Source organism: Elephas maximus, chromosome 2 (assembly GCF_024166365.1).
Source record: "Elephas maximus indicus isolate mEleMax1 chromosome 2, mEleMax1 primary haplotype, whole genome shotgun sequence".
In the NCBI taxonomy this organism is placed as follows: Eukaryota; Metazoa; Chordata; class Mammalia; order Proboscidea; family Elephantidae; genus Elephas; species Elephas maximus.
The window spans coordinates 52931120-52955902 of NC_064820.1; the positions used below are offsets into that span (position 1 = coordinate 52931120).

General features: G+C 35.8%; 1 protein-coding gene across 1 annotated transcript in view; it reads left to right on the forward strand.

The window, feature by feature from the left end:
* The window catches only part of EMB (embigin), a 50217-nt gene extending 26404 nt beyond the window's left edge, over positions 1–23813 (forward strand). The window contains exons 3-9 of the mRNA XM_049863526.1: positions 3583–3769; positions 3984–4072; positions 11078–11205; positions 13642–13921; positions 14690–14723; positions 17909–17999; positions 18490–23813. Coding sequence (XP_049719483.1) covers positions 3583–3769; positions 3984–4072; positions 11078–11205; positions 13642–13921; positions 14690–14723; positions 17909–17984 — 794 coding nt within the window. The 3' untranslated portion in view covers positions 17985–17999; positions 18490–23813. The remainder of the gene's footprint in view (positions 1–3582; positions 3770–3983; positions 4073–11077; positions 11206–13641; positions 13922–14689; positions 14724–17908; positions 18000–18489) is intronic.
* Positions 23814–24783: the final 970 nt, after the last annotated feature.

Consider the following 24783-nt stretch of genomic DNA (forward strand, 5'->3'; position numbering starts at 1 on the left):
GTCTTTTCAGTCACCTCATATGCATGCAAAAGCTGAACAGTGAACAAGGAAGACTGAAGATGGATGCATTTGAATTACGGTGTTGGTGAAGAATACTGAATATACCATGGACGTCCAGAAGAATGAACAAATCCGTCTTGCAAGAAGCACAGCCAGCATGCTCCTTAGAAGGAAAGATGGCAAGACTTCATCTTCCTTAATTTGAACATATTATCAGGAGGGACCAATCACTGGAGAAGAATATCATGCTTGGTAAAGTAGAGGGTCAGGGAAAAAAAGCAAGATCCTTAACTAAATGAATTGATACAGTGGCTGCAACAATGGGCTCAAACATAGCAATTATTGTGAGGATGGTGCAGGACCAGGCAACATTTCTTTCTGTTATACATGGGGTTGTTATGAATCAGAACTGACTTGGCATCACCTAACAATAACACAACAGGAGTTTAAGAATAATGAGTACTAAAGTTAATAATTTAACCCACCATGGTAGTGTATCAAATTGAAAAGTAAAGATGTCAGAGAACAAAACCCAAGCAGAACCAATATGTAAAGGATGGTTAAAAGAATTTATTTGGCTAGGAAAATGAATAAGAAATATTAGGATTGTGAAATAGAAATAAAGGGAATTTCAAGGAACAAAAAGTCTCCTAAAGTGTCTGATATCCACTAGACTTCAAATAGAACATGAGATCTGAAGAGAAGTCATCAAATTAGATAACTTGGTCATTTTTTATTTTTAATAATTTATTTTTGTTATGTTGTTGAGAATATACACCGCAGAACATATACCAGTTGAACAATTTCTGCATGTGCAATTCAGTGACATTGATTACATTCTTAGAGTTTTGCAATCATCCTCACCCTCCTTTGTTTCAAAGTTGCTCCTTCCTGTTTAACATAAAACTCACTGCCACTTCTGTTTCCTATCTAATCTTTTGAGGTGCTGTAGTCGGTTTAATCCCATGTAGATAGATCATAAAAGAGCACAGTGCTATAGGCAGACATTTTTTTACTAGTTAAGCTAAACTGTTTGGGGATAGTTTTGGTATAAGGAATTAGGCCATTTTTAACCTAAGAGAAAGTAGTTTCTGTAATGTGGTGGCTTAAGACACCACAATATGTTGGACTGAAGTGTGAATGCTGATGAGAACAGAGACTCTGTGTAAATACACCCAGTTCTCATTTGTTGACATGGTTAGGTTCCAAAGAACAGGTCATTACATGAAGATCATCATCATGCAAAAATGGAAGATGACTCCATCATTGCCTAACTGCCAAATTACATCATTACATAACTGCGAAACCACTGAGAGTTATAACCCAGCCAAGTTGACACATAACATTAACCATTACAACAAGTGTTATTCTTGTTTCACATCTCGACATTCCTTACTGCCAGATGTACATAGTTAATGCGCAAAATGGTCAGCTAGTAGATTCTTCAACTATTGTAAATGTGAAATGTTGGATAATTAGGTAGTCGTTAAGTGAGGAGTAGTTGTAACTCTTTCAAAAGAAATTTGCTAATGACGTTAAGGAGAGTTACAGTATTTGAAAGAGAAGTAGGATTAAGTTTTAAGGGTACTCCAGAACTAAAGGTAAAGTGAAGAAATTACACAAAACAAGAGCCCAATACTAAAAACACTATATCTTGAAACATTTTTTCCCATTGGTAGTACCTAGTATGACTCCTGGCATATAAGTGTTCAGCAAATATGCTGAAATGTATAAATAATCCTCCCATTTTTCCTTATGCAATTTTTTCCCTATATAATTGAGCCTTGTTAAGGTCTTTCTATACCTGGTTTTATTTGTTTATTTCTTTTTGAACATAAAGTTCAATTCAGTGATTTTTGAATTATACAAGCAGTTATTTCAAGCACCTGCACACAAAGCACGCTAGCTGTACTTCACTGTTTGCAAACTTTGCACCTGGTCATTGCTTAAGAAAGCGTTTTGTAAAGTAAATGTAATTAAAAGTCATGTATTTTATTTCACTTAAAACTTTTAAGATTTCTGTATTTTAGCTTTGCATTCTAGTTTTAATTGCCCTATGCCATTATTATAGGAGCCGGGGTGGTGCAGTGGTTAAGCTTTGGGTTGCTAACTGAATGGTCAGTAGCTCAAACCTAGCAGCCACTTTGAGAAAGAAAGATCTAGCAATCAGCTTCTGTAAAGATGTGCAAACGTGGAAGCCCTGTGGGACAATAGGTTTTGGATTTTATGCCGTTTTGAGTGCTAAGAAATCTTTAGAAATGTGTTTATATTACAGAACCTCCTCTCTTCCCTGTAAGAGTAACTGCTATTCTGATTTTTGTGGTAGTCACTTTCTTTATTATTTACCAGGTCTGTATCTCAAAATACTATAGTTTGATTTTGTTTTTTTTTTTTAAAGACATTTTAAAGTATCTTACTGTCTTTAGATTCCTCAATAATACCTTTTTCTTGTTTCCTTTTCTAATTTATTTTGTTAAAAAAAAACTGGATCGTTCATCTTGTAGTTTCCCGACAATCTGGATTTTGTTGATACCTTCTCGGGGTGTAGCAGAACGTGTTCCGCCATCCTCTGTAACTCCCGTAAAGTGATAATTGGATCTAGCGACTTCATCAGTTTCAGCTCCCTTCCCTTTTCCTTTTGACAAGATTATTTTCTAGGTGGTGGGGTACCCTCTTTCCAGAGACACATAATTCTTTTCTTGAGAGGTTTGCAGGAGTTGATGCAAATTGCCTAGATCCACTGATGCATTAAGAGTTGCAATAATGTATCCTATTGTTACGATTTTATCTTCATTTATTTGCAGGGATTCTTCTACTATTTGTTAAGCCAGTGATACAGTGAACACAGGAAAGGAAGAGAACATGTTTGATTCCTTTCCATTATTTACCACCATTCAAAAGAAGTTGGCTCAATGTACCCTCCATGAGTGGGAGATTTTATATATATATATATATATAATTTTTGGGGGGGGAGGAAACATTTTAGGATTTTATACTGATGTTTCACATGCAGTTAAAATTCAGAACTACAGGATGTTTATTTTAATTCTCTGTCTTAAGTCTGTATCTTCACCTAACCCCTATGGTTTCCTAAGGAGTAAGAACTGGGAAAGATAGAAATTGTATAGCACACAAACACACACTACACACAAAACATTCCCATAAATATTCAGTAACCCACAATATGGTTACTGAAAACAATTTTAACAGTCACCCCATTCTCTGCCCACTTGTTTTTGTCTGTTTTTACACTTGTACTGTTTAAAACTCTCAGAGCATATGTTACACTTGGTACTCTTTCTCCTATGTTCTTTTCAGCTGTAGAGATTTTAAGGAGGTAAAGTTCACAGTATAAGATCTTTTAGACTTTGCTAATGTTGTAACAGTACTTTTCTTCAGCAGTGCCTAATAAAGAGAGTAAGAAAGGAACCAGTCTGTTGGCAGAGGACCAGTTCTTCAAGCAAACGGATTTTACGTTAAACGGTTGATAGAGCACTATGGTTGATCATTTAAGCTGTTTTATGTATTGGACTTTTCCCCAGTATGTAACTTTCAAATTTTTTTTTCCTTTGTGGCTAATAGAACATTCCAGTGTACCAGTAAAAAAAAATATCACTTTAGAGAGGTCTTCTAATATAGAACTCACATGCCAGTTCACAACATCTGGGGATTTGAATGCAGTAAATGTAACTTGGAAAAAAGATGATGAAGTACTTGAGAATAATTCCCTCATCAATAGGACGGGAAATATCCTGTATACCCAATACAAGTGAGTATGAAAACTGTAACCTGTTTTTCTAGCAGAAATTAGTTCAATTGTAAATATTTTTACTAACTTGACATTCTTACCTTTGCATACACTTGAATGTTTACAGAAGTGTTTCTCAGTGTTTTTAAATTTTGATTAATGGATAAGTCTTTTCATTTTCATTAAGCAGTTTTTTTGAGACTAAACCTAAATTAATAATTTGAATTACCTTTAGGTTCACAATCACTAAAAGCAACCAAATGGGAAGTTATTCTTGTTTCTTTGGAGAGAAAAAGGAACACAGGGGCACATTTCATTTCAAAGGTCAGTACTAATAAATGGTGGAATAATATTTTCAGTATTATGTTCTTTGAATTTTAAATTCCCCAAATTTTAAAATTATTATTATAAACATAATACAGCTGAAAGAAAATTATGTTTGCCATGGACCCACAAGAGGGGACCTTGAAAATGGACCTTCCCAGTATTCTACCCAGTGACAGAGCTGGCAGCTCCCAGTCCACTCCCACTCCTGCCCCAGCCCCCATTTTAAAGCACAGGTTTTAATTGGAAAGGTTAGGTTGCCAGGTTCTTTGTAAGTCATATCAGTATCTTGAACTAATTAATTACAATACACTTCAGATATCTGAGTTACTGCATCTCCCAGACATTGAGAATATGCTTTATTGGTGGGATTTTAGGGATACATAAAATTTAAAAATAATATGGAGATACACAAAGGATGGCCTCCTTTTTTTTTTTCCTCAAGGAAAGACTTTTAAAAATATACAAAAACCCCAGAATATAGTCTAGCACTCCGCCCAATGAGGACAGACAGACTATTCCGCTATTGCCATCATTAAACCAGAACACTAGAAGGTTTCAGTCTCATAATAATCCAGATTGTTTGAGTTGGAGAATTGGGTTAAGGAAAAATTCAGTATTTTATGGTAGATTAGAGAACCACTATTCATGCTGGTATTTGGAAACTGCTGTTCTGTCCCCACATTAGCTACTTTGGTCTTTGCATCACGTTAAATTTTCCTGCTCTCCCTCCTATCCAACCCTTGCACCCTCCTTCTTTCCCTCCCTCCATCCTTCCCCCCTTCCTTTTCCCTTTCCTTCATTTCCAGTGAGCAAAAAGAATATTAAACACACACGTACACAGGCACACCCCAAAATCTCAGTAACATTTTATTGTTGCTGTTAGGTGCCATCAGGTTGGTTCCAACTCATAGCAACCCTGTGCACAACAGAACGAAACACTGCCCAGCCTTGCACCATCTTTACAGTCATTGTTTTGCTTGAGCCCATTTTGCAGCCATTGTGTCAGTCCATCTCACTGAGGTCTTCCTCTTTTTCGTTGACCCTCTACTTTGCCAAGCATGATATCCTTCTCCAGGAACTGGTCCCTCCTGATAACATGCCTAAAGTACGTGAGACGAAATCTTGCCATCCTCACTTCTAAACATTCTATGTTTCTAAGCATAATACACATTTTATTGAGACTCCTTTAAATATGTAAAGGAGGCCTGTAGATCCCGAGGAAATGCTCAGCAAATCTTGAGGTTTAAAGTGCTTCCAGGAGATTTAACTTTAAACATTTTTTTTCTTTTAGAGAGCGCTCCTCTTTGGAAATGTGTACTAGTCATGCCTCCTTAAAGTATAAATAGTAAACATACTACATTTTATCTTGTTAGGTCTTTATTATAATAATTTACTTGAATTATTATTTGGAAGTGATCATTCTTGCCTCTAATGTGAAGATTAATAGACGCATTTTACTTTTCAACATGCCAATAAATTTAATGCCAAATATTCTCAGGGAAGGCCTCTTGATTTCTTATATGTTTTGAGATAACTAAGCTGATGTTCTTGGAAGAAGTGCAGCAAGAATATTTCTTAGAAGCGAGGACAGCGAGACTTCACGTCACAGACTTTGGACGTGTTATCAGGAGGGACCAAACTCTGGAGAAGGATATCATGCTTGGTAAAGTAGAGGGTCAATGAAAAAGAAGACCCTCAACAAGATGGATTGACACAGTGGCTGAAAGAATGGGCTCAAACATTGCAACAACTGTGAGGATGGCACAGGACTGGGCAACGTTTCATTCTGTTGTACATCAAATTGCTGAGTAAAACTGACACGATGGCGCACCTAACAATAACAAGTTTGATGCCGGGGGTTGTCAGGAATAAGAACTCCAGGCCTAGGTTTTGAATCAAGTATTTAAGGAATGATGAGAGTCACTGAATATTAATTACTACTTTTGTTTTTTTCTTTTTGGTTTTCTAGCTTGCTTGAAGTAGTTCAGTTTATTAGTTTTTACTGCTTACTAAACGGTTATGTAATTTTTAAGTATGCACTATATCCTGAAGATATTTATAAAATTATGTAAAAATTTGGACCCTTCCAAGCCTTGTTTGATAAAATAATTCTGCTCTGTTATTCATCTGTATTGAATATTGCTGCAGAAATCATTTCATTTGAGTCCAATATAAAGGTATCCACAGAGCTCTTAATATTGTGGTTATTATTTAATTAGATCTGGAGGTATATGGAATAGTGTGTATTTTTATAAATGTTCTCCTTTTATATACCTTCTCCATTCTGGCTGCTTATGATTTTTGCTGAGAAGAACTATTAGTTTTTCTTAAGAGCACTAGAATTGAGTGTGGATGAAAAGCCTGTCCTATCTTCTTTTAAAATGAGTCAAAAAAAAAAATTCTGCTATCGAATACAGGAGCCCAGTATAGTGCGTGAGCCTGAGTCCTCAGGACTACTACTCATCAGCAAAGTCCCTGCTACTGCCTTTTTGGGAGCTGGTGGATTTATTACCGCAAGACTGTAGAAGGGCCTCATAGACTAACCAAGGTTTTCATGAAAAACCTGTTTCAGCTACCAGTATGCTTTCCAGGACAGTGTATCTTAGAGGCTTACTGAAAAACAGCAGATCTGCTGTATTTTGCCCCCCCCCCCAAATGTAACCTTTCTTCTACTTTTAATTTTCTCAGCCTGTGGGTAAACTTCAATATTTTGATCATATTCCAACACATATTCTCCTTCAAAGCATGACCTAATTTCTATAAAGAAACATGCTAAGTTAGAGAAATATGGTATCTGGGGAATAAACAATCTGGGAAAAAGAACTATGTCAACAACTAGTGTCCAGCACAGCTAGTTTCAAAGTCAAAGTTGGTACTCCCAAGTAGTGATCATTTTAAGGTGAGCCTTCCTGGGGTCCAGAAAGCCGAATTAATTAGAAGCAGTGATGAAGACGCACTCACTGCAACCTTTCCACGTGTAACTCAAGAGGTGTGGCTCTGATTCCATCTGAGGTTCGGAGGGGAGCCTTGTGGCTTCAGAAAACAATCCCAGTTTTGACCAAGCTAAAATCCCTACTTGATCTTCAGGTCTTTAGTTAAACCACCTGAGGCTACTCCTCAAGTAGCTACTTTACCCCTTAAATACTTTTGTACTCACATATTTCAGCTAGTTATTGGGTATATGGGAATAAGGTGTTACTAGAAAGTGGTATTGAGCCGATAGATTGATAAGTGTTTGGTCAGAAAAGGGAGTCTTCTTGCTAGTCCCATCACTCCACCTCACAATAAAAATCATAGATAAGGAAGTATGCACGATAAAAAGGGAAACCAAAGCAGGCCTTGAACACAAATGCAGCTGTAGAAATCCTGTAAGGAAGTTTGACCTTTTGGAGGGCTTCTTTTTCCTCAGTTAGGCCTAACCTTAAACCAAAGTATGTATTTAACATTATCCTATTCCTTCAAACTGCAAACTCAATTTGGCAGTTTTGATAGGAGGACATACCTTCCTGAACCAGAAAAAGAATGCTGATCTTGGGAGTCAGTTATCTATACCCCCAAATTTCCAGCCTTAGAAACAGGTTTCTGTTAGTGTCCTCAAATAAGTCCCATCCAGGACAATATTCCTCTCTGGGGCTAGAAAATAGGAGGGTGATGAGAGGATGAAGGTCAACAGGTGCCTCAGTCTGCAGCCCACTGCCAAGCCTTCTATTCTCTCAGCCTCCAAAATTCTTCATCTTTCTAATGAAGAAACTGGCTCTAATGTAAGAAAAAAGAATAAAACCGCCTGTGATCTAGCCTAATTTAAGTCTTTTAATATTTTGTCATTTCAACTTATTGTTTCTCGAGAACTTAAATTATCCTGAAGTTGCATTAATATCGGGACAGATGGCCAGTCTTTTCTCTTGAATGCTGGAGTGCCTTGCAGTTTTCTTATATTGGTTGTTTTCTTCCATTGGGGTGGTATCTAGGTCTACAAAGGAGAGCTGAAAGGGTAACAGCAGACTGAGAAAACTGAACCAAATTAACAAAAGTAGCTAGACCTAATGGGGCAGAACACTTACATGAGAGACACCTTCTGTATTTTTATCTGAAAACAAGGCTGTAGTATTTGGACAGAAATTACCCTGTTACGTAAAAAATTGGCTCATCGGTTTTCAAAGTATTATCTGCTTTATTCTGCCTTTTCTTGGTAAAACCATTATGTTATGTATGGGTCATTTCCTATTTTTCTAAGGTTTTATAATAATATATAAAGTTATTATTCCATGTGTTTTTTTCTGCTCCATATACGGCATAGATCTGAAAGCAAGATTTTCTTTTTCACTTTTTAACCTATTTCATTTCTTTTTATTTGGTAAGGAACAGTAATTTGGCACCCTGATTTAAGTTGTTCTAATTTATACTTTTTTTTTTTTTTAATTTATACTTAAGTTGTAAAGTTTATACAAACATAATCTTTTTCAACTGCTTTAGCCAAGGACTTGAATGCGTGATGAATGCAGTAGAATTGGTTTTACAGTTTCATTTTAATACATGTTATTAAAGGATGAATTGGTACCGTCACGCCATCTTAAAGTTGCTGCTTCTGCATTTTTCTCCTGAATCTTGTCTCCTGTGAATTCATCTCCTGTTATTCATCATTTTTTGTATTTTAGCCTCCTTTCTCAGATGGGTTGGTTGATCCATAAGAGACTCAGTTTAGAGACATTTCCTCTTTTGGGGGTGTTTTTACACATTCCCGTGGTTTTGAAATGTGTTCAGATGGACTTCCAATACCTCTTTTTATTTTAGGTCTTATTCCTTCTCTGCTCCACATGGCTAGCTGGCCTAGAAATCATTCCTTCCTTCTCCTTCTGAGCTGGCTAACGACCACTGTGTAGAAAGGCCATGGCATTACAGATTGGAAGAAAGCTTAATTAAGAAAAGAGTACATGATCAATCACAACAAAAGTCTGAATCTTGCAGTGTTCACTATGCACAACGCTCATTATACATTATGTTCTCAATACTGTACGTTGCCTATGACCTAACCAAATCCTCAAGGCTAGAAAGACCAAAGCTGTAATTCTCAGTCAGATGCTACCTAGATTTAAATCCCATCTTCATCACCACACTGTGTGACATTGCCTTCAAAATGAGCACATATTAACTACAAGGCTCTTAATGTTCCTCAGCCTAATGGTGTTCATAGTGAGTGTAAGATGCTTGTAGCCTCTCAAAGGAGTGCTCAGAGTATCTTCTGGCCAGCTCAGCTACCTAATTTCTGCTGACTGGGTACCTACAATCAGGCATCCTTTATGAGAAGCTCCTAAAGAAATCAAGCTAGTTCCATATATTCACCTTTTTTGTCTCCCCCTTCAGGGGCACCCTAGTGGTTCCTCATTAGGTGTCCGTAGAACATTAGTGGTGTGATTGCAGATCCTGATTGGTAATTCACATCCTGATTAATGTAAAATTGTAGATCATTCCATCTTGTCACAACACATTTCCTTTGTTATGAAAAGTGTGGGAACCACAGACCTACAGTTTGCTCTGTCATCTTTCCTGTGACAGCTTGAAGCATTTACGCCCTCATGGCTGACATATCCTCATATTTGCATCTCTTTATTATTAAAAACCTTATTCAACACTCTGCTGATGAGCAACACTGGCGAAAGACTGGATGATATATGTAATTGTATTACAGCCTAATATTTAGGTCTGTTTAAATGATAACGAAAAAAAAAAGACTTCTCAGCACTTATTGTTGTAACATTAACCACAGGACCCATAGGGAAATGCTGTTGTTACCACTTCTATTATAGTGGTGTAAATCAAAATTTCTTTTCCATTTATTGCCAATTATTTTTCCTTTCTTCGTCTTTACAATTCGGACACCCAGCCCAGGCGCAGTTACCTTGTAAAAGAAACCCAAGAAAAAAACAACCCACTGCCAACCTGACAAGAAACCCAAGAGTACTTGAAAAAGTATATTTAGTCTAGAAACTTAATTTTAGTAATTAAAATTGACCCTCCTACTCTCTGCCCACCGTAAAATACATTTTGTATTAAAAGTTTTATGTTAAGAATTTTAACATTATCATTTCAGGCATTATCTGTGCTGGCAAAAACAAAGTAAAGGCAAAAACAAAAACCTGTTAAAATTAGAAAAGTAATAAAAACAAACATAACAGTAATCTTTGATCGGTGTACAGCCCCAGCTGGGTATTAAGGAGGTGGTAAGATAAGTGTATATTTTACAGTATGTTTTTTGGGGTTACTAGAAACAACTGATTGTATCATATAGGCTATTAGCTGGCTTATTATCTCATTGCTTATGTTCTTATTTTCTTTACCAACTTGTTTATATCCTTGAAACTTATATTTTTCTAAATTCGGTGCTCATTTTTTTCTCTTACTAATGGCTTCTGCTTCAGCTCTTCTTAAGAAATTTATGATAATATCAGTATCTTTTTTTTTTTTTAACAAAACCATGATACAAGTGTTTTCAGTCTCATGTTATTTCTCGTAATCTTTCTTTGTTCCTTTCTCATGTTCCCACGCTCTCCAACTCTTTGCTCACTTTCCACAACTCTGCATCAACTAATGATTTTATATCCTGATAATTATGTCTCTCCACTCAAATGGCATCTAAGGGTAGAACTTTGAAAAAATAATTGCTCTAAGGTAACGTGGTAGGTAAGAAGAAAGGTTTGCAAACATGAGGCGTTTTTCTTATCCGAAGCATGATGACTTGAAGCATTCAGACCCTCATGGGTGACATACTAAAGAAACTAAAATAAAAACTTTTATTTCGTAAATAATACTATTGTAACACTCAGTACTACACTTACTATTTCTGCATTGCATACCTAGCATCCTAACTACTGTAAATAAGTTTCATTTTATATAGAATTTAAACTGTATAAAAATGATATACTAATGAGAAAGTGAAAGAAGAAAACATCCTCAAATGGAATCCCATTCTTTACACTAACATACATTTCTCTAAATTTTCCTTAGTCCCTGAAATTCAAGGAAAACACAAGCCAATAGTCACTTATGTGGGAGATTCTACTATCTTGGCGTGTAAATGTCAAGATTGTTTTCCTTTAAATTGGACGTGGTACAGTAGTAATGGGAGTGTACAGGTAAGATTAAATGTCTTTGAAGAAACAAAAACTTTATTTCATAAATAATAGCATTATAACAGTTTCAAAACTCTTAGGACTATTTATACTTCTATTGCTCTTTAATCTATATTCATAAAGAACAGTGATAAATGGAATTGTTAACTGTATGGTCAGCATATTACATTATACATCTAAAGCTACTCTGAATGTTTCATAAGCTGTTACTTTTTTTTAATTTAGCATTTTATTTAAATGTTTAAAAGGAAGTCACAGTTCATTTTTCATTGACCATGTTTGAAATACCCTTCTCAAAGAGATTTGTTTTCTTTTTCAAAGAAAGTAACTAGAAAAAACGCCAGTCTTTCCCTGATTCTGCTTTCTAAAATATCTGTGATAAATGCATTGCCACTACACTCTTTGAGAAATGAATATATATGGAAAATTTGATAACTTAAATTTATGTCTTGGTTTCTGTTTATTAGTAAGTGTCGTTGACCTTTTTTGGCCTTCTGGAGACCTAAGGGAAGCCAAATAATTTTAATTCCTATTTATTTAAGAGAAATGCCCATTCAAAGAGCTGATCTAACAAAAACATTAAAAAAACATTAAAAAAAAAAAAAAAAAACTAGTGCCATTAAAAAAAAAACTAGTGCCATTAGTACTCAATAAATCATGTCTAGTTTTCCTCCTTCCTCCTCATGGCAGGGATATTCAGGACATTGTCCCTTAGAAGTCACCCTTTTTTTTTTTGCCCTGGTGCTACTAAGTGTTGAAATTAAAAGCAACTTGTAGTTCTAAAAGGAAAAATATGAGATAGTGTAGATCTTAACAAGGAGCTACTGAATTCCTTCTTAGACAAAACTGATGCTGTGCTAGGCTGTTGCAGGATGACAGAGGAAGGACTTAGAATAGTGGCTGATTCTGTGGTAACATTTTTTTAATTTTTTTGAGAAGTGGCTCCAGATCATGTAGGTATAGACTTAAACCATTAACACTTCAGCTTCTCTCTCTTACTGATGACTAGAAAAGGCCATCATTGTGTGTGTATATAATTATTTTTAAAAACATGTAAATATGTAAAAATAAATAGCAATCTTGTTCTTTGAGATACATAACATTTTTTATTTATGCATATGTAATATCAGACAAAACCTAATTTATATTAAATGTTTAGAATATAGACTTACATATGTCTGTACTTCTCCACCCAAAAAACCTCCTCCTAATTTGGCCCTAAGCATGGATGACATTAGGATGTGAGGAAAATGCAGGGAAATAAGGTACAGAAACCCTGACTTAAGTATTTTTCAAAAAGTAGACCAACGATCTGCGTCAGAATCACCTGGGTGGCTATACAAATGCAGGACAGGTGCTTTTGTTTCACTGGCTCTGATTTAACGTGCATCTGTAAAGTGCAGCCCAGCCAGTTTGCTGTAATATTTTGGCAGATCATAAACTCAGACAGCTCTTCATTAGATAAGCTCCGAGAGTATGTATATGCTCATGAGCATTTATATTGAGCAGTGCAGTGGAGTAAGACAGTGATGAAGGCATCAAATGGCTTGAGAATAAAATTTAATTTAAACATTAAATTTAAAAGCCCCAAGAAATAGTTTGGTATGGCTCTTGAGAGGGTGAATGAAATCCAGGGAATTGCAGCATCTAGCTTACCTGAGAAATTCAGGAACGAAAAGACAGAAAATGTACCCATTGCCATCAAGTTGATTCAGAGTAGAACTGCCCCATAGGGTTTCCATGGCTGTAAATCTTTGTGGAAGCAGACTGTCACATCTTTCTCCCGCAGAGCAGCTGGTGGGTTTGCACCTCGGACCTTACAGTTAGCAGCTGAGTACTTAACCACTGTGCCACCAGGGCTCCTTCAGGTGTGAGACCCCATGTATGCCCGGGCCAAAGGCAGTTTCTGCCTTTTCTCTGCATCAGCTCCAAAGGCCTGAGGATTTCATCTGCAGTCCCCACATTTGGATGTCCCATCTTCAGGGGCCAGTGCTCTGCCTTTGTAAGAATGATCAGATTTAGTAGCTTCAGGGATTGTTATTGTTTCAGCATGCCTGAGATCTATGAAGGAGAAAGTGCTTTGACTAAAGAATAGTTGAGGATTAGAACATGACACCCAAATGGCAGGAATTTTTCCCCATTTTTTTCTCATAAAATATTTACCCATAATGAACTACTTACTATAGTTTTCAGACATTCAAAGCTAAACCTCAGGGCAAAGTATGCTGTATGTTGTTTGCTACCTTTAAGAGGTCAAATTTTAAGACTAAAGCTCTGTTTTATATAACTTCTCACAAATTTTAATATGCTCTTCCATGACTTTCTAATAAGCAGTTTCCCCGGCATTATCATATAGCTGTAACTCAAAACTGGATCCTGTAGGACATGTATCTTTTTTGCAATATGATAGTTATGGATTTTAGTGTCTCCTTCTATCAGGTCCCTGTCGACACTCAAATGAATAAGTTCTACGTGATCAGTGGAGCACATGGTAATGAAACAAAGCTCAAGATAACACAACTTTCAGAGGAAGATCGGGGGTCTTACTGGTGCCATGCAGTCTTCCAATTAGGCGAGAGTGAAAATCTCATTGAACTTGTCGTGCTGAGCTATTTGGTGCCCCTTAAACCATTCCTTGCAATAGTCGCTGAGGTTATTCTTTTAGTGGCTGCTATTCTGCTTTGTGAAATGTATACCCAAAAGAAAAAGAAACAACCAGGTAGGAATGTTTTTGTTTTTGTTGTTTCTGTAAGGCTATCATGTTATGACTTAATATATTACAGTGGCTTTGGAATTTGGGGGGAAAATCCAGTTTTTCTCATTTGGAGTGGTGTTTATGTTAGTAACAGTGGTGACAGTGAGCTATGAACTTGTATCCATGTACTTCTTAAAAAGGTTAGTATTAAAAATACCTTTCTTGTCTTTTCTTTGGTACTACTAGTGCCTGAACACCAATTAGGTGATACAAGTTTTGGCGCTGGAATATTAGAAAAGCCTGGCAAAGTTTAACATAAAAGATTGCAAAGACAACTATCCTTTCACTTAGATAATTCATTTTTTTATGAAAGTTTCATCAAACTTTCTGGAGTTTTCATGTAAGAGACATTTTTCTGTCGGTTTCCTGTATTTTACTCTGTGCCTGATGGATGATGAGTTGAGAAGCCAAAAGTCCACTACGAAAATTAATCTTACATTTTGTATTTTTTAATGAAAATCTAATAAACTTAATTGCAAATTAATCATTTCTATTTTTTCAAATGCCAGGGTACTCATTGATGATTGATTGAAAATGTGGGTAAGGCCTGGGGAGCTTGAGGAAGGCATGACAAAAGTGCTGCCATCTAACGTAGTACATTCTCCCTTATTCCAAAGGGGGAAGACAGCACAGAGCATTCTTAATTTGGGGAAAAGTAAAGTGAACATAGTAAAATGTTCCATAAAAATAGTAAACCAATCTTAATATTTAAATTCTTCTTTTGTTACACAGATGAGGGGAAAGAATTTGAACAAATTGAACAGCTGTAAGTATTATTTGTTGACAGATTAATTTTCAGTTGAATAAAATAAGATAAATATTACATTAAATAAAATAATTGCAGTTGAGAACAAAGCACAAGGGTCTACTATCTATGCCTTATTTTCTGTATCCTTCTGTGCTGTGGTGAGCGTAACGTCTGGAGTTAGCCTGCCTGTGTTGGAATCCCTCTCCACCCTTGATTACCTTCACCTCTCTGTGCTTCTGTCTTCTACTCCTCAGAATCAGTTTAGTAATACTACTTACCACATGAGGCTGTTGGATTACATGATATTATATAAATTGCTTAGCGGAGGCCTAGATGCACAAAAGTTATTCAAGAACCATAAAAGTACTAATTTGTTTAAAGCAGTGATTCTCAGCCCTGGCTACATTTTTGATCACTTAAGAAGCTTCTTAAAAATACAGTTGCTCAGACCTTACTGAATCAACTGGATCAGATCTTTTGGAAATGAGGGCTGGGTGTCCGTTTTTCTTTAAAATGTCTACCAGTGATTCTAATTCCTTGTCATGTTGAAAACCACTGGCCTAGGGGTCTATTAGTCTTTTTTTTTTTTTTAGAGAACGCAACTTGTAGCATTAGTTCTCTTATAGCTCTCTTTGAAGTTGAGCATTAGGAGGGCTTAAAATAAAGTTACAGAGAGGTAATTGGGTTTGGCAGATGCTGGAAGTTCTCAGTTCTTCCAAACCAGAGAACTGAGTTTGGAGGCCACATTGGAGGTGCCCAAGATGGACATTAAAGTCTAGGGAACAGAGCTAAGGACTTCCAACCAGGAAAATGACACCAGATTAAAGCAGCCAAAAGAAACCTGGGAAACGAGAGGCCTGAACAACTGTACCAACACAAATGACACTTGATATTCATTGTATCGGCTACCAGAGGCTTTGAGATGTGAGCGCTATAAAAAAAACTACGGTTAAAAAGCAGGAGTGGGCAAACAGCTGTCATACAGATACTCATAGACATTCAAATAGTTATTCTGACTCTCTTCACATAGAGCAGGTTAAAATAAATCAACCAAATATGACTTCTAAGTTAAGAAAAAAAAGAGCACACAATAATTATATGAGGAATTCCATAGAGAGGGGAAAGGGAGTGTTGTCTTAGCATCATAGACTCTCATAGTGGGAAGGGAATTGAACCTCTCTCAAGGAAGCCCATTCTCTTTCTGGAGAAGAACATCTGGCTAATAATGATTTAAACTCTTTGATTCCAATTTATTTGTCTACTTACTTACAGTCATTTAAAACACAGGACAGCCATTCAAGTATTTGAAGACAGTTATAACCTTGCACAGATTCTTCTGTTTTCCCAGCTTAACCTCCCCAGTATCTCCAACTATTCCTTTGAGTTTGCATTTGGAGGTTGCTCTGGTCTCAGCGCGTTCTATTTTGCTTAAGACTCTCTATGAAAGGGTGGTGGCAGAACACTGTAGACCATTGGTTTTAAGTAATTTTTATTTTTACAGCCTACCTTATTCTTTAATATCTTGTCTAGATTATTTTGTGAGCATTGTCAAGCAGATTCAATCTATAGTATAAAGAATTTTTTTTTAATTGGAATATTATACATTCTTTCTCTATGCTAGACTCTTCCACAGAGACCATCGACAGTGCTTTAGTTTTCTTATGTTTGGGTTATTTTAACACCCTTGGGTTTAATTCAAGTATCAAAGTCACTTGAATTCATTTAGTGCAGCCTTTTACCAATTCTCCTTTGGAGTATATATTTACGAGGTAAATTTTTCTTGGAAGAGAATAAATGTTATAGTGTTTTATATAAAACGTGTATATATGTGTTTACATACCAGTGATTCACAGAGTTGCTTAGTGAACGTGATTTAAAAAATGGTACTAAATGTAAAGCATATAGACAAGCTACCTGTACATGTTCCATCAAATCGATTCTGACTCATAGCAACCCCATAGGGTTTCCAAGGCTGTAAATCTCTAAGGAAGCAAACTGCCACATCTCCCTCCTGAGGAGCCACTGCTGGTTTTGAACTCCCAACCTCAGCAGTCGACCAGGGCTCCTTTTAAAAACAAGCTAGTCACTTGAAATAATTCAGTAAGGAGCTCACTCATTTATCTGATCTGACGGATATTTAATCTATATAATGCTCCGTCCCCCAATTTTGACATGATTGGCTTTTTTTTTTTTTAATCTAGTGGTAATTTAATTAGTTCAAGCATGTCCATAAGACTTAGAAAGGCATCCATTACCTACCCTTTGTTACCTAGTTTAGCCATTCTTGGCCTGGAAATCTGAAGTCCCCATTTGTAGTCTTGTTCTGATGTACATTGGGTAGATAAAGAACCATGTTTCCCCTCTAATTCAATATAATAAGCATGTTAACCCATAACACCTGTATCCCACATGTTGGCTGAGCTACGTATTGACTATTGCTCAAGCACATTTCAAACAATGCATAAGTTGTGGCCATGTACTCAAGCCCCTATTCATGCTTCTTGTTGTCATTACCGTTTAGCCAATTTTGACCCATACTGACCCCACGTGGCAGAGCAGAACTGTCCATAGGGTTTTGTAGGCTGCAGTTTTTATAAGAGCAGATCACCAGGTCTTTGTCCCTTGAGAAACCAAGTGAGAAGAAACTCTCCTGCGTAAAACAAAAACAGGGTCTTTGTCATCATCATCTGTGGCAACATTTCCTTTCCAGTATAAATAAAAATTAAATCAACCTTACAAGTAAAAGATTTTTAGGAAGAGTGAATTCTGCTCACATTGGCTTTTTATATTTAAATCTGATAGCCAATATATAAGCTGGTATGTTGTTAGGTGCCGTTGAGTTGGTTCCAACTCATAGCAACCTCACGCACAGCAGAACGAAGCACTGCCTGGACCTGCACCATCCTCACAGTCGTTGTTATGCTTGAGTTCATTGTTGCAGCCACTGTGTCAGTTCATCCCGTTGAGGGTCTTCCTTATTTTTTCACTGATCCTGTTTTTTTTTTTTTTTTTTTTTCCTGTTTTACCAAGCATGATGTCCTTCTCCAGGGACTCGTCCCTCTGGAAACATTTTTGGAAGAGTGAATTCTGCATGCGTTGTTTTTTTTTACATTTAAATCTGATACCCATGCAATAAATTGTTATACTGCATTTATTTTCATAATAGAAATATCTGGTGATTTTCCGTTTTGCTTTCTATACAGGAAATCAGATGATAGCAGTAATGGTATAGAAAATAATGCCCCCAGGCACAGAAAAAATTCAGTTACTTCCAAATGATACTGCAAATAAAAGGTAAAATGCAATATACATAGGCTATCTTATCTATATATTAATCTAATTAGTTTTTTTTAATTTCATGACTAGAAGACCTAGTCATTCACTATGTTCTAGATTATCTTTGTATATGATTAGTAATAAATTTAAAAGTAAATCTTTTTTTAATGTTTATTTTTTTTTTCTGTTATCACCATAGGCTAATTTCTTTTACAACTTTTCATATAGCTTTATTTTTTCCCTTCAACTTTTCTCAATCCTTTTGTTAATTTATTCTCATATATTTCATGCTGTGAACTAGTTCATATCAGTCAATTCTTTACTGTTTAGATTCGAAATTGTTATAGTTTTATCAACTTTTTTTTTTTTTAGGGTTTAGAATAGGAGCTATTTTGGTAGTCGCTGGATCCCCTGTCCCAGCACTGTTTGCTTTGATAAAGTGATAATAAGTTGTTGTAGAAGAACCAGGACATGCTAACTGTGTTTCATTATGCTTCATTTAACTCAGGAATCTGTGAGCCAATGATTGAGAGACATCATGTCAAGAGTCACGAGAAGATACATCAAGAGTTTATATTTCAGCTTCGTTTACGCTTCCTCTTAGAAGAGCACCTGAGTTTTCATTTCTAAGGGATGAAAAGGCTCAACGTGCTCAGCAGTAGCTTCATGAATAATATTGCCATCTCAGAACTAAAGATCTGTTTTCATTCTGTAATTATTTTACATTAATGTAAGGTACATTGCATTAAATATGTTTTATGAGCTATAACACAGGATAGGTAATTTAATGCTAGTCCTCAAGGGATGCACGGAACAGACACCAGCAAAACCAGTTAATAGTTCATAGAGCAAATGTCACTCAAGGCCTGATTATAACCAAAGACATCATTCAAGAGAAAGCCTTGGCAATTTGTCTTGAAAAAAAAAAAAAAATTCCCCCAAATTTATGCTTACTATATATCAAACTATTTATAAGAATTTATGTGTAAAGCTCACCACATTCTGTGATATTGAAAAATAGTATCTTAACTAGGAAATTAATACTTTCTGCCTTCGCTAATAATGGTTACCTTAAAATCTCCACAAGAAACATGTTCTTAATCCATAAAAATTCATTTAAGGCAAGTAAATAAAAGACTTGTCCCAAATCTCCATTACCACAAAAGCACATTTTCCAGTCTTTATTCCATTCATCTCTCCTCTGCTGCTTCCCCACACCAGGCAAAAGTGCTGCTTAGTCTTTCATGGTATAGAGCTGTTGTTCTTTTTTAAAGCCTTGTGTTTTAGACTTCTTAGCGTATATCTGGTGTTAATGTTTTAGGGTACAGGTTCATATAATGCAGTAGTGCCACAGAGTTGCTTCTCTGGTTCCTGTTTGCTTGTGTCTTTAATTCAGTGTTCAAGGTCAGGTTTTTCCACACTGCCTTCACTTAATCCACATATTTCAAGGGCTTATTGTTGGTCAGTTTATGGAAACTAATTCCGTGGCTAAATAAATATCTAAAAATGCCTTATTAGTGCTTTTAAATACTAATCCCTTTAAATGAAATCCAAAGTGAGCCTAAACACCAAAGTACTGCTTAAATCTTTTTGTGAGTGCTTAAGACTTAATCTTAAAAATAAGATACTTAGTATCTATTGCATATGTAACTGAAATATTTTATAACTTACATGAAATCTGAATAGACACACAAGAGTTGTCAGTGGTTTGGAAGGAAATATTAAAGTCACATACAGGATACTAGATTATGTAGGAGATAATGTGAAACCTTGGTGCTAGTGGGTACAATGTCGCACTGCTCACAGAGGTCAGGGCAAGGTCAGAAACCAAGAGGGGAGACCATGGGGTGGTGGCGAGGAACACATGATTCTTGGTGGCTAGGGGATTAAAGATTAGGAAAGAGGAGTTAGATGATTTGGAAAAAAAAAGTAGAAATTTACATGATTTATGGATTGTGAAAAGTATAATAAAATTCTGGTTGTAAAAATTATATGACATCTTAACCAATGTTTAAAAAGCCTACAAGTATGAATAATCAATCCCCAACACACATAATGTAATAACTTGCAAGCTGCTCGTTATTTTATTGCGGCAATATTATCTTGTAAAGAATGTTACCTACACACACGTTTTGTAGAACACACCATTTCATTGAATATATCCCGTAATAGCAGACTCCATTTTAGTCTAGCCTCAGAGCCGTAAGCCATGAACTTCTTTTGGTTTAATTTTTTATCATTATTAATTTGATAAAAACTATTTTGGGCAATATCTATATGATGGCAGACAACTAATCAGTGACCTTAATTTTATTCTAAACAGTTTTCATTCATTGAAAAATTAGTGAAATCTGCTATTTGATGAAGTTCATTTCAAAACGGTGTATTTGTATGTACAAAACCAAAACAATTTGTAGCTCATTTGAAGTATGCATCTTTCTATTTTGCAACCATTCAATGTTTAGGCTAAAATAGTTTTCAAGTGAGGGGAAAAAAAAAAAAAGTTGCTCAAATGTAAAATAACCTGAAATATTTATATAGTAAATTGAATTTTTAAATAGAAATGCTTGCTATTTATTTTTTCTAGCAAAGACAGTTTACTTAAGTAAGTTTAAGCAGAAAAAGTGTCCACAAATTTAAAGTTGAATTTTGGCTTTTCAGAGTCTCTCTGGGAGACTTCTGGAGAATTGCTTCACTGCTGTTAATTTAAAAATGGAATGCTTCCATTAGTTATCCTCATGGAAATAATAAATGGATTAACTAGTAATGATGAACCATTGTAAATTGCAAATACTAAGCAAGCAGAAAAGCTGAAGTGGGAAAACGACTCCAAGTTTGTATATTAGACTCCTCAGGAAATAATCTTTCCAGGAAATAATCTTTCCAGCTAACGGCTGTTCAGCATAAGTAGATTTAATGATGTCATAAAATTCCCACATGATTTCGTATTCAGTTTATACTCAAATGTAAATCTTCTTCCTTTGCAGTGTTCTCCTTTTTTTTTCCCCCAGCATCTAGTTACTCAGGCCAACATCTAGATCTCATTGTAGTTTTTCTTCTCCTTTATTAACTAGTAATGGTCATGAATACCTGTTCTTTTGACCTCGTCAATAGCTTATTAATCCACCCCACAGCCCCCCCTCCCCCCAGCACCTCTCACCAGCTGCAGCAGCTGAGGTCTTGGTTTTCCAGCCTCATTCTTGTCTTCTATCAACCCGTTCTTCACACTGCTGTCCAAGTCACTTGTCTAAAACACAGACTCACTACACAACTTACTCCGGCAGGTCCCGTGCCAAACCTTTCCAGGCACACCTTTGCCATTTTTTAATACTGCATTTCTCCCAGTCGCCACTCTCTCCAGTGTCTCCAGCCGAGACTCTTATACATTCTGCCCAGAATCCTTTCCCCCTGCGCACCTTCTGCCCCTACTTGACTAAAGTTTAGCCTTGATGACTTTACTCAAATGTGATTTCCTGGAGGATCCCTCATGTCCTGTGGGGTGTGTATCCTCCTAGGTGCTCCAATCACATAGTACTTCTTTTTATTTATTTGTAAATATACATGTCTTCCTGGATTCTGCTTTTTATTTTTGTGCTCTTTTCCTACCACGGAACCCTGGTGACACAATGGTTAAGAGCTACAACTGCTAACCAAAAGGTCGGCAAGTTCGAATCCATTAGCCACTCCCTGGAAACCCTATGGGACAGTTCTACCCTGTCCCACAGGGTCACTATGAATCGAAATTGACTAGACGGCAATGAGTGTGTCTGTGTGTGTGTGTGTGGGGTGTGTACCTACCACAGTGAGTGTTGCATTAGAGACACTGAGAAATGTGTGTTGAATGAATGAATGTATAGATAAAAATCAGCAAATTTCATGCATTTGTACTTATTTTTAGAAGAACCGTCTAAATTGTGACAAATCAGAATTGAAAAAAATTAACATGGAAAGGCAAGTTTTATAACTTCAACATTTGTTTCTATTATTATTTTACAAAATAATAATAAAAGGTCCTGGCAGATTTTTTTTTTAATAATGTATTACTGTCAAGTGAGCAAAGGGAGTTCTAATTACCTAAGCTATTGTACAGATTATTTCCCTTTCAACTTACCTAAATTCCTAATTGTCCTCTATTTTTTTATGAACGGTACAAATGTAAACCTTATTTTTGTCCTTTGTTTTAATAAGAGAACATACTGGCTTTAAATATAAAGATTTTTAAAAGTTGTATTTCTTTGAATGGTACTGTAGAGGGTGTTGATATCTGTGCCTGTTCTAATCACCATCCCATTCCTTCATTCCTCTGTGACCTTAACAATTCCTTAGAATATATTAGAATCCAGTTCAAAATTTTATTTTAAAGAAACAAATATTTTTTTTAATCTTTCATTGTTTAGTTTTGAAAACCAAAATCTTGTCTTTACTCAAATTCATCACAAGGAGAAAAAAAAAAAAATTCCATTCCACCTGCTTGTTCCCTGGGTCTTTGTCTTTCTGACACTTAAATACATTTGCACAGAATGATTTACTGAATGGAGATTTACTGTATTTCCTTATCAGAAAATGAATCTTCTCTAGTTGAACAAATCTATGCAAAAAATCAATCTTCCTTCTCATTAGTGTTGTTCATTTTTCAGTGAGAATAAGTTAGAGTGTGTGCCAGTATTACTTAAAAGTCACAGTGACATCTTTGTAGCATGCTGAATATTCACTGAATGAATAGAGAATTGATTGGGAATATTAAATTATACACACTTATATACTGTTGGCTTTGGTTTTGATTAGTTAGCTGTGAATTTATCCTATCCCCGACTGCCTGTGTGCACTTCTTTTATATGATATTGAGGAATGTGTTTGCACTGTGTCTAGAAGGTTAGTTACGTGCTTTGTTAATTGAGTTCTTTATTGAGAGTTTAGTGTGTGACAGGTACTCTGCTAAATGCTTTAACATGAATTATTTAATCCCCATATGATCCTATGCTATAGAAAACTATTACTACCTGAGGAAAGTGACGCTTGGAAAGATTAAGTGAATTGCCTAAAGTCACCTGGTCTCTAAGTATTTGGAATTGTGATTGAAATCCAAGAAGTCAGCCTCAGTAGCCTAGATTTAACATTAAACAGCTTTGGCTTCTTCCTAATTGCATGCTTCTTAGAAAATGAGGCTATTATCTATTTATCATCTTTTTTTTTTTTGGCTTTAACAAAGAGAAATTTATTCTCTAATAGTCTAGTAGGTTACAAGCCCAAATTCAGGGTGTCAGCTCCAGGGGATGGCTTTCTCTCCCTGTGGGCTCTGGAGGAAGATTTGTTGTCATCAATCTTCCCCTGCAAGGAGCTCCTCAGGCACAGGGAACCCAGGTCCAAAGGACACCCTCTGCTCCTGGTGCTGCTTTCTTGGTGATACAAGGTCCCCCCTATCTTTTGTTTTTGTTTCACCTTAGATGCTCAGTTAAATCCCAAGCTCCATGATCATAATACTAAAGTTTACAGGACCCAGGTTTTGCCAAACTTGTGTCCCTGCAGTGATGCTGGGGAATCAAAATACTGTTTGTTGTGAGAGTGTTTCATTTTTTCTCTGATTTTACTTATTAGTAGAAGGGATGGCCATGTAATTTATCATCCAAACACCAAGAATGAAAGAAGGTGCTATTACTATTTTCAGAAGGACCACATGCAGAAAATGGACCCTATGGTCACTCTTAAAGCCTGCAGGAAGGAACTAAGTACTTCTGGATGTTCCTTGCCAGGCACTGAAGTAACATCTGCAGCGAGCTTGTATGAGAAATGGAAATTAAGGGAAATAGCTGTGTTTAGCATATGCCGGATGAGTGTCACTGTGGCCAAGTAGACAATTTCGTGAGCTTAAAGTTTTATTACTTTACCAAAGCATCTCTGATGATTAAGATTTATTAGTATTCAAAAGTATAATATCCAAGATGTAAGAGAAACTGGGAAAGCATGTCATGGTTTTGATGGCCTGTGAAATGAACTGGACAATTCTTTGGATTTGTTTGATTAATGGGTTATAATGATATCTGTGTGATGCTCAAGGAAGCATACTGTTTACTTAGGCTTTTTACAATAAAATTTGCTTATGTCATCAGTGAAGACCACTCATGACCACTTTTGACATTGTCAAAATTACTTTTAATCACACAAGTAACCTGTGATACCTGTATTTTAAATTCTTTAGTTCCCAGATGGGAAAATGCTAGGGAAAACTGCTTAAGTTAGTGGTTAAAGTCTACATATTGTTGTTACCTATTACGCTTAATAACTCTTGTTCACAGAAAGTTGATTTTGCTGTTTAAACTGTAATTTACTTTATAATTTAGCACAAATGCTTATTTTTCTATAGTTTATTTGATAGGTTAAAATATTAGTTTTGCATATATAATTACAATGCTATTTAATGCCACCAAAAGAATACTTAAAATATGATTATATTAACTGCTTTTGTACCTTTATCAAGATAGAAACTTGACCATAAATTTTACTTTTTTAAAAATTTAAAGGCATGGATTTATTGTGACATGCGTACTAATAATTGTAATGTTTTCTTTTTTAGCATATATGTCTAAATACTCATCAGTGCCTTTCTGTATTGTGCAAATAGCATAGAAGATGTTCATATCAGAATGTTTTTTAAATTTTTTTCTGTTGCATAAAATACAAAGATGTATACCTACTATGCAATTAAACTCAATAAAATTCTGTGATTTTAAAAATTTTTGTGGGTATTGGACAAGATATTCTGAAAATTTTAATTATTAATAATGGTTTAAAAGTAAATTTATAA